The following is an 18,159-nucleotide window of genomic DNA, read 5'->3' on the forward strand; positions in this document are numbered from 1 at the left end:
AATTGAATCTAGAAGCATGGATGATTCCTTCTGAACTTATGAGTCAGGGTGCATGTTTGCTTATGCCAATGACAGGATACAAGGACGTTGAAAAGAATATGAAGTTGTAGAAAGCTCTTGTCAGTATGGTCTACAAGGGTGGTTCAGTAAGTGCCCTTGTTTGAAGACAGATGTCGACACTTATACCAGATGGTATTACCAGTGAGACTAAAACATAAATGAAAGTGATTAATAGTTGGTTGGTTGGTCCTTTAGGACACAAAAATGCTGAGGTGTTATAATGTAAGGAAAAAAAAGAGTACTAATAAAAACCTCAGGGTGGAAAAGATAGAAACACAGTCAAGCAGCTTGAAAAAGGAGCAGCTAAGGACAAGGATGTCCCTAGGGAAAATTTCTCAAAATGTCATTGAGATGGTGGAGATTCCTAGTGGGGGGATCAGATTTGCTTCACCATGCCACTGCAGCGAATAAAATGTAAAATGGTTCAAATGGCTCTGAGCACTAAGGGACTTAACATCTGTGGTCATCAGTCCCCTAGAACTTAGAACTACTTAAACCTAACTAACCTAAGGACATCACACACATCCATGCCTGAGGCAGGATTTGAACCTGCGACCGTAGCAGTCGCACGGTTCCTGACTGAGCGCCTAGAACCGCTAGACCACCGCGGCCGGCAATAAATTAAATGTAGGAGTTTCTTTTGTCAAATGATTGTCATCTGCTAAAACATCTGACAAAGTAGACAGCAGACATAGACATAAAAGTAAACAGTTAAAAAATGGGCACAGGATCAGAGAGTGACACACTGTCAAGGGTTGAGAGCAGTAGGCACAAAGAGGGGTAGGGTCACCACTTAATAAATGATGAAAACAACTGTGTCCTATACACAGCTGGGCTGAAATGACCTCCACATGATGTGAGGGCCAAGAGGAAGTCAACCAGGCAGGTGAGAGGTTTAATGTCCTGGAGTTTGTTCTGCTGGAGGGAAGACTACTGTGTACTCCAAAGTGATACAACATGCCAACAAACACTGACACAAAGATCATCTGAGGGAACAGAATGATAAGCAGGCCGAGGGAAGAGAGCTGCAACCTTAACAGCAACAGCAGCCTCATTCCCTGGCATGCCAATGTGACCAAGAACCCAAAGGAACACCACATTGGCTCTCCCCATAGGGTGAACGGAGGCATTCTTAGATCTACTGTACTGAGGGAAGGACTGAGAAAAGCACATGAATGTTCTGAAGAACATTGAGAGAATCTGAGCAGATGATACAATTGGAAGCCTGTATCACAGGATGTACTGGGTACCCTGATAAAGGGTGTAGGGCTCCGTGGTAAAAATCGAGCACTGATCAAAGGCCGATATTGAAAAGGATCATTGCCAAGTACAAAGGCCCACCCGACACCATTGTGAGTTTTGGAACCATTGGTGCAGAAGGGTACACTGTCCCCAAGCTGTGTGCAAAGTGCGAGAAACTCACTGCAACTCACCAGGCTAGGAGTAGTGTCCTTAGGATCCAGATCAAGTTGAAAGTGTACAGTTAGCTTGGGGCAAAACCAGGGCAGTGAAGAGCTCATACCCATGAGGAATGTGGGAGAGAGTATAAAACTGTCAAAACAGCAAATAAAAGTGAACTCCGGGAGGCAACAGAAAAGATGGGTGCAGTCCATACTAGCAGTCAAGGAAATAGTCAAAAAAGGGAGCATAGGATGGGTGACCATGCGAGAAGACAGATGGCTCGCTTAACAACTGAGGAGAAAATCCTGCCTTTAGGACAATGGTAAGTCAGCATCCTCAACATATTAGTCAATGGGTATAGAAGGTATTAGTAGCTAAACATAGCCCACAATGGTGGACAGTATTGAGACAACATAAGACAGGCTGATGTGTGGATGAATATACGATACATCCACAATCCAGTTTTGAACAGACAAGGGACTGGTATAGACAGAGGAGGATGGTCTGATCTGCTTCCCACAAGATACCACATCAAACACATAGAACATTGAGAGCAAGAGTAGGAGCTGCCATGTAAGAGACATGGGAGGATCAACAGAGTTTCCTATAAAACATGAGTCCCAAGAATTTTGTTGTGTCAATAAATGAAGAAGGATCGGGCTAGGACATAGGGTTGAGGGAAGGAACTACTGGCACCTTCAGAAGTTCATACAGACAGTCTTGCCAGTGGAAAATCATAAGTCATTGTTGATGCTATACATGTAAAGATTATCAAGATGTCACTGAAGATGCCACTCAAGTAGACAGGTTCGTTGACAGCTGCAATAGATTGCAAAGTCATCAATAAAAAGAGAACCTAAGATACCTGCTGAGAAACAATCCATAATAGTGTTAATGGTTATGCCAAATAAAATGACACTGAGCACAGAACCCTGAGACACTCCATTCTCTTGAATAAAAGTGTCCAACAAAGCCAATCCCACATTTAGCTTAAAAACATGGTCTTTTAAAAATTCCTGGATAGAAATGGGTAGGCAACCCCGGAAGCCCCACTCTTACATAATACGAAGGATATCCATCCTCCAGCAGGTGTCATACACCTTCTTCAAATCAAAAAAACATGGCCACAGTTTGATACTTCTGCAAAACATTGTTTGTAACATGAGTGGATAAGGTAACAAGATGCCTATGGAGTCCACATTGAGTGTTCATGAGGAGATTCTGAAAGCTGAGCCACCACACCAGCTGACCATTAATCATACATTCGAACACCTTGCAGATGTTACTGGTGAGGGAAATTGGGTGGTAGCTGGAAGGAAGGTGTATGTGCTTAACAGGCTTAGATATGGGAATGACAATGGCCTCATATTGGTGACTGGGAAATGTGCCATCCATCCAAATGCAGTTATATGTATGGAGGAGAAAGCACAGGCCTTCATGAACTAGGTGTTCCAACATCAGAATGTGAACACCATCCGGTCCTGGAGCACTTGACTGGGACAAAGAGATTGCATCTTTAAGCTCCCTCATAATAAACGCAGTATTGTAACATTCACAATTCTGGGAGGAGAAAGATACCATCCTTGCCTCCACTACATGTTTCAGACAGAGAAAGGCAGGATGGTAGTGGGTGGAACTTGAAATGTCTGCAAAATATTGGCCCAAGGTGTTGGAGACATTCAACAGGGTCTACAATGACATTGTTCGCTATGGTCAGATGAGGAACCAGGGAATGAACGGCAATTCCTGAAAGCTGGTGGAGTTTACTCCAAACAACAGAAGAGGGAGTAAAACTGTTAAAATAGCTTTGAAAAGAAAGCCAGCTAGCTTTCTTGCTATTCCTGAAAATGTGGTGACACTGTGGATGTAGCTGTTTATAAACGACACAGTTCGCCTAGTGGGGTGATGTTTAAAAATGTGGAGAGCTTGTCTCCATGCAAGGATTGCATTGTGGCATGCCTCCATCCACCAGGGGATGGGGGTACATCATAACGAGGAAGAGGTGTAAGGTATGGAACATTCCATGGCATTAAGGATAGTGTATGTAAGTTATTCTACCTGGTCACCAATGCAGGGGAAATGGTGTTCATCGAAAGTGGCCAGTGAGGAGTAGAGCTGCGAGTCAACTTTGAAAAGCTGCCAGTTGGTTGGATGCACAGAGGGATAGACATCAGCAAATGAGTGAAACAAGGGAATTGATCACTCAAGTGTGTGTCGGAGAGAATGGACCACCCGATACGATGAGAAAGCTGAGTAGTACAGATTGAAAGTTCCAAGTGGGAAAAGGAGTGTGTCAAATTGGAAAGAAATGTGGGTGTATCTGTGTACAAACACATTAGATTGAACTGGTTGAAGATATTTACTAGAAGATCATCTGCGATCTAGGGGTAGTGTCTTTGATTAGTAATCAAAATGTCCTTGTGGAAACTGCCCTTAAAGGCGGAAGAATCATCAATGATCAACAGCATGAGGATGCAGAAGGCAATGGAAACTACTTTATTAAAGACATGCAGTGTGTATTATCCACAGGATATGTGGCCTGTAACTGAAAAAGTGGCGTGAAGATCTCTCCATTGGCAAAAGATTCTGGAATAGTCCCCCATTTGGATACCTGGGAGTGGACTGCCAAGGGGGAGGTGAGCATGAGAAAAAGATTGAATAACCAACGAAAGCATAACATTTTAGAAGTCAGGACATGGAATGTCAGAAGCTTGAAAGTGGCAGGGAAGCTAGAAAACGCAAAGGCTCTATCTAGATATAGTAGGGGTCAGTGAAGTGAAATGGAAATAAGAGAAGGATTTCTGGTCAGATGAGTGTAGGGAGATATCAATAGCAGCAGAAAATGATACAATGGGAGCAGGATTCATTATCAATAGGAAAGTAGGGCAGAGAGCGTGTTACTGTGAACAGTTCAGTGATACAGTAACTCTTATCAGAATCAACAGCAAACCAACACCAACAACAATAGTTCAGGTATACATGCCAACTTCTCAAGCTGAATATGAAGAGAAAGCATGTGAGGATATTGAACAGGTAACACAGTACACAAAGGCAGATGAAAATCTAATAGTCAAGGGAGACTGGAATGCAGTTTTAGGGAAAGGAGTATAAGAAATGATTACAGGAGAATATGGGATTGGGCAAGGAATGAGAGAGGAGAAAGACTAATTCAGATCTGTAATAAATTTCAGTCAAAAATAGCAAATACTCTGTTCAAGAATCATAAGAGGAGGAGGTATACTTGAAAAAGGCCATGTGACACAGGAAGATTTCAGTTAGATTACATCATGGTCAGACAGAGATTCCGAAATCAGATACTGGATTGTAAAGCATACCCAGGAGAAGATATAGACTCAGTTCACAATGTAGTAGTGATGAAGAGTAGGGTGAAGTTTAAGAGATTATTCTGGAAGAATCAATACACAAAGATTTGGGATACAGATGTACTAAGGAATGACAAAGTACTTTTGAAGTTCTCTAAGGCTATAGATACAGCAATAAGGAATAGCTCAGTAGGCAGTACAGTTGAAGAGGAATGGACATCTCTAAAAAGGGCAATCACAGAAGTTGGAAAGAAAAACTTAGGTACAAAGAAGGTGACTGTGAAGAAACCATGGGTAACAGAAGAAATACTTTAGCTGATCATTGAAAGAATAAAGTACAAAAATGTTCAGGGAAATTCAGGAATGCAGAAGTACAAGTCACTGAGAAATTAAATAAATAGGAAGTGCAGGGAAGCTAAGATGAAATGGCTGCATGAAAAATGTGAAGAAATCAAAAAAGAAATGCTTGTCAGAAGAACTGACTTAGCATACAGGAAAGTCAAAACAACCTTCAGTGAAATTAAAAGCAAGGGTGGTAACATTAACAGTGCAATAGGAATTCTACTGGTAAGTGCAGAGGAGAGAGCAGATAGATTGAAAGGGTACATTGAAGACCTCTATGAGGCAATGATTTGTCTGATGTGATGGAAGAATAAACAGGAGTCAATTTAGAAAATATAGGGGATCAGTGTTAGAATCAGAATTTAAGAGAGCTTTGGAGAACGTAAGGTCAAATAAGGCAGAAGAGACAGATTCCTTCAGAATTTCTAAGATCGTTGGGGAGAAGTGGCAACAAAATGATTATTCACATTGGTGTGTAGAATGTATGAGTCTAGCAACATACCATGTGACTTTCAGAAAAATACCATCCACATAATTCCAAAGACTGCAAAGAATTATCATATAGTCACCTTAACAGCTCATGCAGCAAAGTTACTTACAAGAATGATGTACAGAAGAATGGAAAAGAAAATCAAGGATGTGTTATATGATGATCAGCTTGTCTTTAATATAGGAAAAGGCACCAGAGAGGCAATTCTGACATTGTGATTGATAATTAAAGCAAGATTAAGGAAAAATTGAGACATTTTAATAGGATTTGTTGACCTGGAAAAAGCATCGACCATGTAAAATTGTGGAAGTTGTTCGAAATTCTGAGAAAAATAGGGGTAAGCTATAGGGAGAGACAGGTAATACACAATATGTACAAGAGGGAATAATAACAGTGGATGACAAACAATGAATTGCTCAGATTAAAAAGAGTATAAGACAGGGATGTAGTCTTCTGCCCCTACTATTCAATCTGTACATCGAAGAAGCAATAATGGAAATAAAAGAAGGGTCAAGTGTGGAATTAAAAGTCAGGGTGAAAGGATATCAATGAAATGATTCACTGATGGCATTGCTATCCTGAATGAAAGTGAAGAAGAAGTAGATCTCCTGAATGGAATGAACAGTCTAATGAGTACAGAGTATGGATTGAGACTAAATTGAAGGAAGATGAAACTAATGAGAAGTAGCAGAAATGAGAACAGTGTGAAACTTAACATCAGGACTGATGGTCATGAAGCAGATGAAGTTAAAGAATTCTACTACCTAGGCAGCAAAATAACCAGTGACAGATGAAGCAATGAGATCAAAAGCAGACTAGCACTGGCAAAAAGGGTATTCCTGGCCAAGAGAAGTCTACTAGTATCGAACATAGGCCATAATTTGAGGAAGAAATTTCTGAGAATGTACGTTTGGAGCACAGAATTGTATGGTAGTGAAACATGGACTGTGGGAAAACTGGAACAAAAGATAATCGAAGCATTTGAAATGTGGTGCTACAGAAAAATGTTGAAAATTACGTGGACTGGTAAGGTAAAAAATGAGGAGGTTCTTCACAGAATTGGGGAGGAAAAGGGTATGTGGAGAACACTGACAAGAAGAAGGGACAGGATGATAGGACATCTGTTAAGACATCAAGGAATGACTTCCATGGTAGTAGAGGGAGCTGTAAGAGGTGAAAATTGTAGAGGAAGACAGAGATTGGAATACATCCATCAAATAATTGAGGATGCATGTTGCAAGTGCTACTTTGAGATGAAGAGGTTGCCACAGGAGAGGAATTAGTAGCAGGCTGCAACAAACCAGTTAGAAGACTGATGAAAAAAAAAAAAAGAAAGAAAGGGAAGAGAGCCTCTCAGCCTCTCATACAGGGGCATGGAGAGCCCCAAAGGGGAAGGTGGGCACTGAAGTCATCAAGCAGCAAAAATGGAGGAGGAAATTCAGCAATAAGTTGCAAAATATCTGCTCTGGTGATAGCAGAAGATGAGATTGGGTAGACGTTGCAAAAAGAGAGAAGGTGAAGCCAGAATGGGAAAGATGGACAGCAACAGTTTGAAGCTGGGTGTGCAAGGGAATTGTGTGACTATAGACATCATGTCAAATGAGCAACATGACTCCACCATGAGCCAGAATTCCCACCTCATCGGGAAATTCAAAATGGACTGAAGTGAAATGTGGGAGGAGAAGGTGACTGTGAGGGCATAAATTCATTTCCTGCAGGCCGAAAACAAGTGGACAGTATGAGTGCAAGAGGAGCTGTAATTCAACCTGTGCCGACAGGTTTCCGGTGCCCTGCATAACCTAGCCCACCCAGGTGTTCAAGCCACCACACATCTCATGTCAGAACATTTTGTTTGGAAGAATATCAAATGGGACTGCCAAACCTGGGCACACAGCTGCATCACTTGTCAGCACAACAAGATCAGCCGCCACACCTCCCCGCCTCTGGGCAAGTTCGACATTCCCACAGGACGATTCCGTCACTTATATATTTATCTGATCAGGCCTCTTCCTCCTTCAGAGGGCCATAGGTATATCTTATCAACTATTGACCATTTGTCTTGCTGGGTTGAGGCTGTCCCTCTCCCTAACATTACTGCTGAGATGGTAGCCGAGGTTTTCATTGGCTCGTGGATAGCTCATTTCAGATGCCCGACCACTATCGGCACTGATCATGGTTGACAGTTTGAATCCTCCCTTTCCACTATCCTCTGCAATATCTGTGGTATTAAAAAATACACACTACCACCTACCAACCACAAAGCAATGGGTTGGTGGAGAGATGGCACCGCACCCTCAGGATGGCCCTTCAGTGCCATGATTGTCTCTGGTCGGAAGCTCTCCCATGGGTGCTACTTGGTCTACGTTCGATCTATGATCGTAACCTACAGGGGACTATATCTGAATTTGTTTTTGGCAAGAATCCAGTCCTACCGGGGAAACATATTCTACACCAGGTTACCGAGGATCTTCCCCCCTCGCCAGATTTCGGTAGCTGGATGCACACGCATTTCCAAAACACACGTTTGCACTCGCCCATCAGTCACTCACCGCCTGAGGCTTATGTTCCCACCATCCTCTCAGACTGCTCCCACGTCACGCTGCATGATGATACTGTTAGGCAGCCTCTTCAACCTTCTTATCTTGGCCCCTACAAGGTCTTGCAGCGGGGGGGATGTGACTTTTGATTGTTGTTGTTGTTGTGGTCTTCAGTTGTGGGACTGGTTTGATGCAGCTCTCCATGCTACTCTATCCTGTGCAAGCCTCTTCAACTCCCAGTACCTGCTGCAGCCTACATCTTTCTCAATCTGCTTAGTGTATTCATCTCTTGGTCTCCCTCTATGAGTTTTACCCTCCATGCTGCCCTTCAGTACTAAATTGGTGATCCCTTGATATCTCAGAATATGTCCTACCAACTGATTCCTTCTTCTAGTCAAGTTGTACCACAAACTCCTCTTCTCCCCAGTTCTGTTCAATACCTCCTCCTTAGTTATGTGATCTACCCATCTAATCTTGAGCATTCTTCTGTAGCACCACATTTCAAAAGCTTCTATTCTCTTCTTGTCCAAACTATTTATCGTCCATGTTTCACTTCCACACATGGCTACACTCCATACAAATGCTTTCAGAAACGACTTCCTGACACTTAAATCAATACTCAATGTTAACAAATTTCTATTCTTCAGAAACACTTTCCTTGCCATTGCCAGTCTACATTTTATATCCTCTCTACTTCGACCACCATCAGTTATTTTGCTCCCCAAATAGCAAAACTCCTTTACTACTTTAAGTGTCTCATTTCCTAATCTAATTCCTGCAGCATCACCCGACTTAATTGGACTACATTCCATTATCCTCATTTTGTTCTTGTTGATGTTCATCTTATACCCTGTTTTCAAGACACTGTCCATTCCGTTCAACTGCTCTTCCAAGTCCTTTGCTGTCTCTGACAGAATTACAATGTCATCGGCAAACCTCAAGGTTTTTATTTCTTCTCCATGGATTTTAATACCAACTCCAAATTTTTCTTTTGTTTCTTTTACTGCTTGCTCAATATACAGATTGAATAGCATCGGGGAGAGGCTACAACCCTGTCTCACCCCCTTCCCAACCACTGCTTCCCTTTCATGTCCCTCGACTCTTATAACTGCCATTTGGTTTCTGTACAAATTGTAAATAGCCTTTCGCTCCCTGTATTTTACCCCTGCCACCTTTAGAATTTGAAAGAGAGTATTCCAGTCAACTTTGTCAAAAGCTTTCTCTAAGTTTACAAATGCTAGAAATGTAGGTTTGCTTTTCCTTAATCTTTCTTCTAAGATAAGTCGTAGGGTCAGTATTGCCTCACGTGTTCCAACATTTCTATGGAATCCAAACTGATTTTCCCCGAGGTTGGCTTCTACCAGTTTTTCCATCCATCTTTAAGGAATTTGCGTTAGTATTTTGCAGCTGTGACTTATTAAACTGATACTTTGGTAATTTTCACATCTGTCAACACCTGCTTTCTTTGGGATTGGAATTATTATATTCTTCTTGAAGTCTGAGGGAATTTCGCCTGTTTCATACATATTGCTCACCAGATGGTAGAGTTTTGTCAGGACTGGCTCTCCCAAGGCTGTTAGTATTTCTAATGGAATGTTGTCTACTCCCAGGGCCTTGTTTCGACTTAGGTCTTTCAGTGCTCTGTCAAACTCTTCATGCAGTATCATATCTCCGATTTCATCTTCATCTACCTCCTCTTCCATTTCCATAATATTGTCCTCAAGAAGATTGCCCCTGTATAGACCCTCTATCTACTCCTTCCACCTTTCTGCTTTCCCTTCTTTGCTTAGGACTGGGTTTCCGTCTGAGCTCTTGATATTCATGCAAGTGGTTCTCTTTTCTCCAAAGGTCTCTTTAATTTTCCTGTAGGCTGTATCTATCTTACCCCTCATGAGATAAGCCTCTACATCCTTACATTTGACCTCTAGCCATCCCTGCTTAGCCATTTTGCACTTCCTGTCGATCTCATTTTTGAGATGTTGGTATTCCTTTTTGCCTGCTTCACTTGCTGCAGTTTTGTATTTTCTCCTTTCATCAATTAAATTCAGTATCTCTTATGTTACTCAAGGATTTCTACTAGCCCTCGTCTTTTTACCTTCTTCATCCACTGCTGCCTTCACTATTTCATTCTTCAAAGCCACCCACTCTTCTTCTACTGTATTTCTTTATCCCATTCCTGTCAATTGTTCCCTTATGCTCTCCCTGAAACTCTGTACAACCTCGGGTTCTTTCAGTTTATCGAGGTCCCATTTCCTCAAATTCCCACCTTTTTGCAGTTTCTTCAGTTTTAATCTACAGTTCATAACCAATAGATTGTGGTCAGAGTCCACATCTGCCCCTGGAAATGTCTTACAATTTAAAATTTGGTTCCTAATTCTCTGATTTTCTAACCTACCTGCCCAATCAAGGGATCTGACATTCCATGCTCCGATCTGTAGAACGCCAGTTTTCTTTCTCCTGATAATGATGCCCTCTTGAGTAGTCCCTGCCCAGAGCTATGAATGGGGGACTATTTTACCTCTGGAATATTTTACCCAAGAGGACGCCATCATCATTTAATCAAACAGTAAAGCTGTATGCCCTCGGGAAAAATTATGGCTGTAGTTTCCCCTTGCTTTCAGCTGCTCACACTAGCAAAACAGCAAGGTCATTTTGGTTAGTGTTACAGGGCCAGATCAGTCAATCATCCAGACTGTTGCCCCTGCAACTACCGAAAAGGCTGCTGCCGCTCTTCAGGAACCACACGTTTGTCTGGCCTCTCAACAGATACCCCTCCATTGTGGTTGTACCTATGGTACGGCTATCTGTATCATTGAGGCACGCAAGCCTCCCCACCAATGGCAAGGTCCATGGTTCATGGGGGGGATGACTTTTGATATCATGATTAAAGACCACACACAGACAGTTTCTCTGTATTGCCCGAAACTGGCTTTTGTCAACCCTGATGGTCTCACACTGCCGCAGTCGGACTCTGTAGACGATCCATCCTTGATCAAGAATGAAGACATGCTCCAATCAACCTCACCGCACACCTCTTCTGCCAAAGACTGTTCACCACTGCTTGCTGGTTTCCCTACCTCGCCCCCTGTTTCACCCTGCTCAGGCTTCATGCCCTCATCTCCAACATCGGAGACACACACACCTACTACCAGTTGGTCCTGCAGCGTGCTGCTGCACCAAATGAACAATGTTTCTACAGTGACATTTGATGACCAAGTGCTCATTCTTTTGACAGATACCAAGGTCCCGCCATCGGACGCCCCCTTACATGTCAACATTGCACACAACCTCACACTCCTGCATGAGTGTGACCAAGCATCTCTCCGTGCTTTCATTTCTATGGATGGCTCGATCCACTTAAGGGCCACACATGCCCCCACCACGCCGTTGACCACCCCGCCCACTTACTCCTGGGCTGGTCGCCATCTCATCCGGCCATGGTGGCTGACTGACTATGAAGTGGACATGCCTCTTGCCTCTCTGCCTGCACAACCCATCTCGTTCGAGATGGAAGTACCTGCGTTACACCTGCCTATGAGCACGAATTCCACTGACATCGGTGCCCACAGGCCTTTGGGCATCTGTAGTACTCCATACTTTAGGGGGGGGGGGGGGGGGGCTGTGTGTCGTCGATAGTTCATATCGACCATGAAACTTAATATCTGTGAACTCTAGGTGCTCTGTCGAGCCTCCATCTTAACTTTACTTTAGTCAGTTCTTCGTTACACTTCATTCTGTATGGATGCAGTGTCAAGTGTAAATATATGCGAGCTACAACATATATAGGAATTAAGTTTTCTGTATCCTGATTACCAATCCCATTCCAATAAGGGTATTAAGTAGCAAAGGGGAATGACAAACATTATTTTACATGACAACTTGTTGATAAAAAATCTTGTCAGCCCAATGAGTGCTTTGACTGCTGAAGTTTGACAACAGGCAGATTTCACTTTCAGCTTCAGACCTAAGTTTGGAGCAGTTTTAGAGAGACCTGAAATTTTTTTAATATGCATTGTCACCACTTGGAAACTAAGGAACAATGAAAACAATAGGTTGCTTCTAGTAAATCTACTACAAAGAATGCAAAGATGGTCACGCTGGCCAGAAAAGTTATGGCAATGTTTTTTGGGATGTGATGAGTGTCATACCCATGGAACACTCAGAAAAAAGCAAAATGCTCATTGGGTGGTACTCCAATGAGGTACTTGACTACCTCAACAAGAAACTGCTGTTTCACCATGACCAGAACATGGAACTGGAGTTGTCACTGAAAAACTGCATGAATTTCTCGGTGAGCTGCAGCCTCCCCCTCCCATACACCTCACCTTGCTACCTGTAGTTTCTTCATGTTCTCTAATATGAAGAAATGTGTCACAGGTAAAAAATGCTACTCAAATTAAGAGATCATCACTGAAACAAAGGGGTATATTTTAGAGAGCTTGACAATTTATAATTTAGAAGGGATTAGAAACTGATCCGAATACTAGGAAAAAGCATAGCCTATATCCCTAAAAAGAAATTATGATGACAAATAAAAATTATGTTTAAAACAAAAATGTTATCTTCACTCATACTGTGGATACTTATTGATCTCCCCTTGTAGTTCAGGTCAGTGAAAGTATCTTCATGTTGGTAATGGAATGGAACCCCTGGCATATGTGTCACTGCTGTTAATGGGCTAACAATACAGGGACTTACTGGCAAGTAATGTGAACCTACTGACACAGTCAAAGCATCCTGCCATGGAATTGTACTTCCAGCAAGACATTTCTCTTTATTAGAATGGTAAACACCCTGAAGTCTCTCAGTCTTGACATATAGTAAGGTGGAATGGCCCCACTTTCAAAAATTCCACTCTATAACTTTTTTATTGGTCACTTTGCGTTCTTAATGCATATATCACAATTACATAAAATAACTAATTCCTTAATCATGCTGTATCTCGTGTAACTTAATTACTCACAGTATATTTTACAGATTTCTGTTAAGAGTAATGAAATAACACTCTGTTTTGCCATTTCCATACCTCATTTGAAAGTCCTCATTCTCCACTTTGCAATGAACATCTTACAGTTTCCTTAAACTTAATATTTTAGAAAGTGATTAGTTATTTTTCCAAAATTTTTGAATCTTGGAAAGAGATCTTGTCAAAATTCCACTGTTATTGTTTTGTAGCCCCAATGTTTCCATTTCCAAAAATGTATACTCTTATTTAAATAATATTTTGGTTTGTGACAACTTCCTGGACTTCCCATCTTACTTTATGAAATATTAAAATCAGAAAGCTTAGCATTTCAGAAATTTCTTGGTGGGCTTTTGCACATCCAAGTGCATGCCAAAACTTGTGCTGTACAAGACAAACCAGTATTTACACCAACTGAAGGATATCCAAACTGTAGTTAAACCAAACTGTGTTTCAGTTGAATATATATTAGTATTTTTTACTTTTTCTGTATTTGCTATTAACATATGAATCATCATAGCTGTGTATTTTAATATTTTGTGACATTTGTCCTTTGCATATCTTCAAACAGGTGTTACACACAAAGCAGCAGTTAACTGTGGATGAGCAGTCAAAATGTATAGTTACTTTGTTTGTCTTTGGCATCTGTGGATTTGTGAGACCACTCATAGTCCACATAGCTTACCAGTATGTGTTTCAAAACCTGTAGTAATACATTACAAGGAAAGCTATTCATCATGACTGAGTTGAGTATCAATAAATATAAAGAGAAAAAAAGTAAATTTGACAGTGATCTGTACATTTACTTAATAACTGATAACAACATCATATAATGATAGGAAGAAGATGAAATTCAACAAGACATATGATACACTGTAACTGGTCAACAACCTTAGAGTCTCAATCATATTTAGTACAACTGCAAAATAGTACAACTTCACATCCTACTACAAGGTCCCCAAGATCTGTGGGATCTTGTGAAATGTTCATGAATCCAACACTTTGACTGGAAGGTCCATACCAACATGAGGTACTGCCTTCAATAAGGAGGCATCTACATGTCAACTGTGCATTGGTGTTACATTGAATATCAATCTACAAGCATAAAAGTATAGATTTTATAACATTGGGCTGTAAATAATATAGTCTCATATGCTTTTCCCTCTTCTGACGCATGCAGCGGAACACATTTTAGTGAATTAATACAAGTATTAATTTTTATTTAAAAAAAAAAAATCATCTAAACTTCCTAATGTTACCACTTTATTTCTGGAACTGTACATAAAGGAAATGCTAAGGGAGTTAGATTAGGAAATGAGACACTAATAGCAGTAGATGATTTTGCTATTTGAGAAGTAAAATAACTGATAATGGGTGAAGTAGAGATGATATAAAATGTAGACTGGCACTGGCAAGAAAAGAACTTCTGAAGAAGAGAAATTTGTTAACACTGAATATAAATTTAAGTCTTAGGGTGTCTTTTCTGAAGGTATTTGTCTGATGTGTAGCCTTTTATGCAAGTGAAACACAGGCGATAAGCAGGTCACAAAAGAAGATAATGGAAGCCTCTGAAATGTGGTGTTACTGAAGAATGCTGAACATTAGATGCCTAGATCACATAACTAATGAACAAGTGCTGAACAGAAATGGGGAGGAAAGAACTTTTTGGCACAATGTCACTCTGTATGTCCATCTTTTTTAAAAATGATTGCAGGTCTCACTTTTTTGATAGAGGATGTCAAATTAAATACCTTTCAGGCACCAATTTTCAACCTTATTTTAATTGGCAACCAGTTTCAGAATTTTATTACAACATCTTCAGGCCCCTGACCAATGTGCAGGAAGAATCTACCTTGGTTATGTTCAAAATAGGGGCCAGTAATCTCTTCAAACATCACCTGCTGACTGGAAGATTGTTTGGTAGGACATATTCTGAGACATCAATGAATCATCAGTTTAATATTCGAGGAAAGTGTGGGTGGTAAATATTGTAAAGGGGGCCAAGATACAGACACAGTAAGTAGGTTCAAATGGATGTAAGTTGCAGTAGTTACTCAAAGATGAAGAGACTTGCACAGAATAGAGTAGTGGGAGAGCTGCATGAAACCAGTCTTTGGACTGAAGACCACAACAACAATGAATGGGATCTTCTTCCATACAGCAAGAAAGTGATATCATATAAACATGTACTAATTGCTGAGAATAGTAAAACATTAAGTAATACTCACCAACTTTTGCTAGTCCTGTAACTACAATAAAGATTGTAAAAGTGAAGAACAAGCCTAGTTCATCCCAACGCCAACTAGCAACATGTACTCCGTGGTGAGCATTCACTTCCTCCAAAGCAACATAGGAGAAATTTCCTTCAGTCAAATTCTCAACATGATTGGATGCTGCTCCATAGCTTTCTTTTTCATAGTATGCTCTTCCTTGAACTGATGATTGCAGCGAAACCAGCACTACTAGTACGTAAGTGAATTTTCCCATCATTTTTGAATTTTCAATTAACTTCAATGTTAAAGCTGCAAAATAAATACTTTTTTAGTTAATGTATAAAATTATCACTCCTACAAAAACAAAAATACGTTATGCATAAATTGGAACTAAAAGTAACCATTTCTGGCCATTTAGAGTGGATGAAAAAATGATAAAGCTATAATTTAATTGTTTCAAGAGACATCTCAGCTCACGCATTTAAAATTATATGCACATTGATGAATAAAATGAAATTTGGAATGTCTGAGAAAATGGTGTTAAACAGAGCAGAAAGTAATACCTTAAGCTAGTCAGTATTATATCAAAATTGGACTATACATCATACCAAGGTAGGAGTGAAGATCTATATATGTTATTAATTAAACTCCACTGCCATGGTTTTTGTCTGCATGTTCATGCTAAGCTCAGGAACTACAGTAGGGATTTTGATACAGTTTTCACTAACAGACAATCTGATTCACTAGGAAGATTTGTGTGTATAGTTTATTACCACAAACTAATGATGACTTACTTGCAACATGCTGCAGGTGAAAAATTGGTCAATAACTTGTCTGATAACTGAAATAAATGGTAGTACTGAACTTACGGCAGAGGCATAACCAATTATTTCATGTAATGATGAGTTATTAATATATGTATTTTTATCTGATCCATATTTAATTGGTGTTGGAGCTATGAGCTAATTCAGATTATAGGGAAACCTCACTAGAATCTATACATATGATAAATTAAAATCCCCTGCTGTATTTTTCTGCCTGTACATGAAGACTAATCTCAGGAGCTAATGGAGGGATTTTGATAAGTTTCCACTACTAGACAGATTGATTCATGAGGAAGGTTTGTGTATTATCCGTATATACACACATCAAAAAAAGTTTTGCATCACCCTGGTTCCCAGAATCCTAAAGATAGAGGTTGAATGTGGATACTGTATCACACACACAGTCCCTTTGCCTCTTCAGAGATGTCACTAAACCCACCCAAAAATGTAAACAACAATACATGAACAGTGCCTATTGGACAGAGGGGTCTGAGAGCCGATCAGTTTCAGTCATTACACCAGGAAGGAGGCACACGGCTCGTTTGTCTGTAGTTCAACCATGCCTAAACAGTCAATACTGCAGTTCAATCACACCCATATTGTTACTTTGTGCCAGGAAGGGCTCTCAACAAGGGAAGTGTTCAGGCGTCTCGGAGTGAACCAAAGCAATGTTGTTCAGACATGGAGGAGATACAGAGAGACAGGAACTGTCGATGACATGCCTCACTCAGGCCTGCAATGAACTACTGCTACCTATGGATTATGGCTTGGAGGAAGCCTGACAGCAAAGCCACCATGTTGAATAATGCTTTTCATGCAACTGCAGGATGTCATGTTATGACTCAAGCTGTACATAACAGGATGCATGATGCACAATTTCATTCCCAACGTCCATTGCGAAGTCCATCTTTGCAACCATGATACCATACAGTGTGGTACAGATGGCCCAACAACATGCCAAATGGACTGCTTGGGATTTTCATCATGTTCTCTTCACTGATGAGCGTTGCATATGCCTTCAACCAGACAATTGTCGGAGACGTGTTTGGAGGCAACCCAGTCAGGCTGAATGCCTTTGACAGACTGTCCAGCGAGTGCAGGAAGATGGAGGTTCCCTGCAGTTTTGGGGTGACACTATGTGGGGCCGACGTATGCTGTTGGTGATCATGGAAGATGCCGTAATGGCTGTACAATATGTGAATTCCATCCTCCGACCGTTACTGCAACCATATCGGCAGCATACTGGTGATGCATTTATCTTCATGGACAACAATTCGCACCCCCACCATGCACATCTTGTGAATGACTTTCTTCAGGATGATGACATTGCTTCAATAGAGTGGCCAGCATGTTCTCTAGACACAAACGCTGTGAAACATGCCTGCGATAGACTGGAAAGGGCTGTTTATGGACGAAGTGACCCACAAACCACTCAGAGGGATTTATGCCAAATCACCATTGAGGAGTGGGACAGTCTGGACCAACAGTGCCTTGATGAACTTGTGGATAGTATGCCATGATGAATACAGGCATGTACCAAAGCAAGGGGACATGCTACTGCGTATTAGAGGTACTGGTGTGTACAGCAATCTGGACCACCACCTCTGAAGGTCTCACTGTATGGTGGTACAACATGCAATGTGTGGTTTTCATGAGCAGTAAAAAGGGCAGAAATGATGTTTTGTTGACCTCTATTCCAGTTTTCTGTACAGGTTCCGGAACTCTCAGAACCGAGGTGATGCAAAAATTTTTTTGATGTGTGTATTATAAACTAAAGCCCCCACTGTGTTTTTCTGTCTTTATGTGAAGGCTTATCTCAGGAACTGCTGGAGGGAATTTGATATAGTTTTCATGGATAGATAGACTGATTCATAGTGAAGGCTTGTGTATATCACTAAATATTATAAATACTTCATCTAGTCATAGATACTTTGTACCATCCTTGCAAAGTCATGGCAAGTCGCTAGTAGATTATCACAATACAATGTTCCATGACTTCATGTGGA

General features: G+C 40.9%; 1 protein-coding gene across 3 annotated transcripts in view; it reads right to left on the reverse strand.

The window, feature by feature from the left end:
- The window catches only part of LOC124612947 (Na(+)/H(+) exchanger beta-like), a 1,149,910-nt gene that overhangs the window by 162,681 nt on the left and 969,070 nt on the right, over positions 1-18,159 (reverse strand). For all 3 annotated transcript variants that reach the window (XM_047141462.1, XM_047141460.1, XM_047141461.1), the window contains exon 8: positions 15,345-15,638. In XM_047141462.1, the coding sequence (XP_046997418.1) occupies positions 15,345-15,606 (262 nt within the window). In that variant the 5' untranslated portion in view covers positions 15,607-15,638. The remainder of the gene's footprint in view (positions 1-15,344; positions 15,639-18,159) is intronic.

The sequence above is a fragment of the Schistocerca americana genome, chromosome 4 (assembly GCF_021461395.2).
Source record: "Schistocerca americana isolate TAMUIC-IGC-003095 chromosome 4, iqSchAmer2.1, whole genome shotgun sequence".
In the NCBI taxonomy this organism is placed as follows: Eukaryota; Metazoa; Arthropoda; class Insecta; order Orthoptera; family Acrididae; genus Schistocerca; species Schistocerca americana.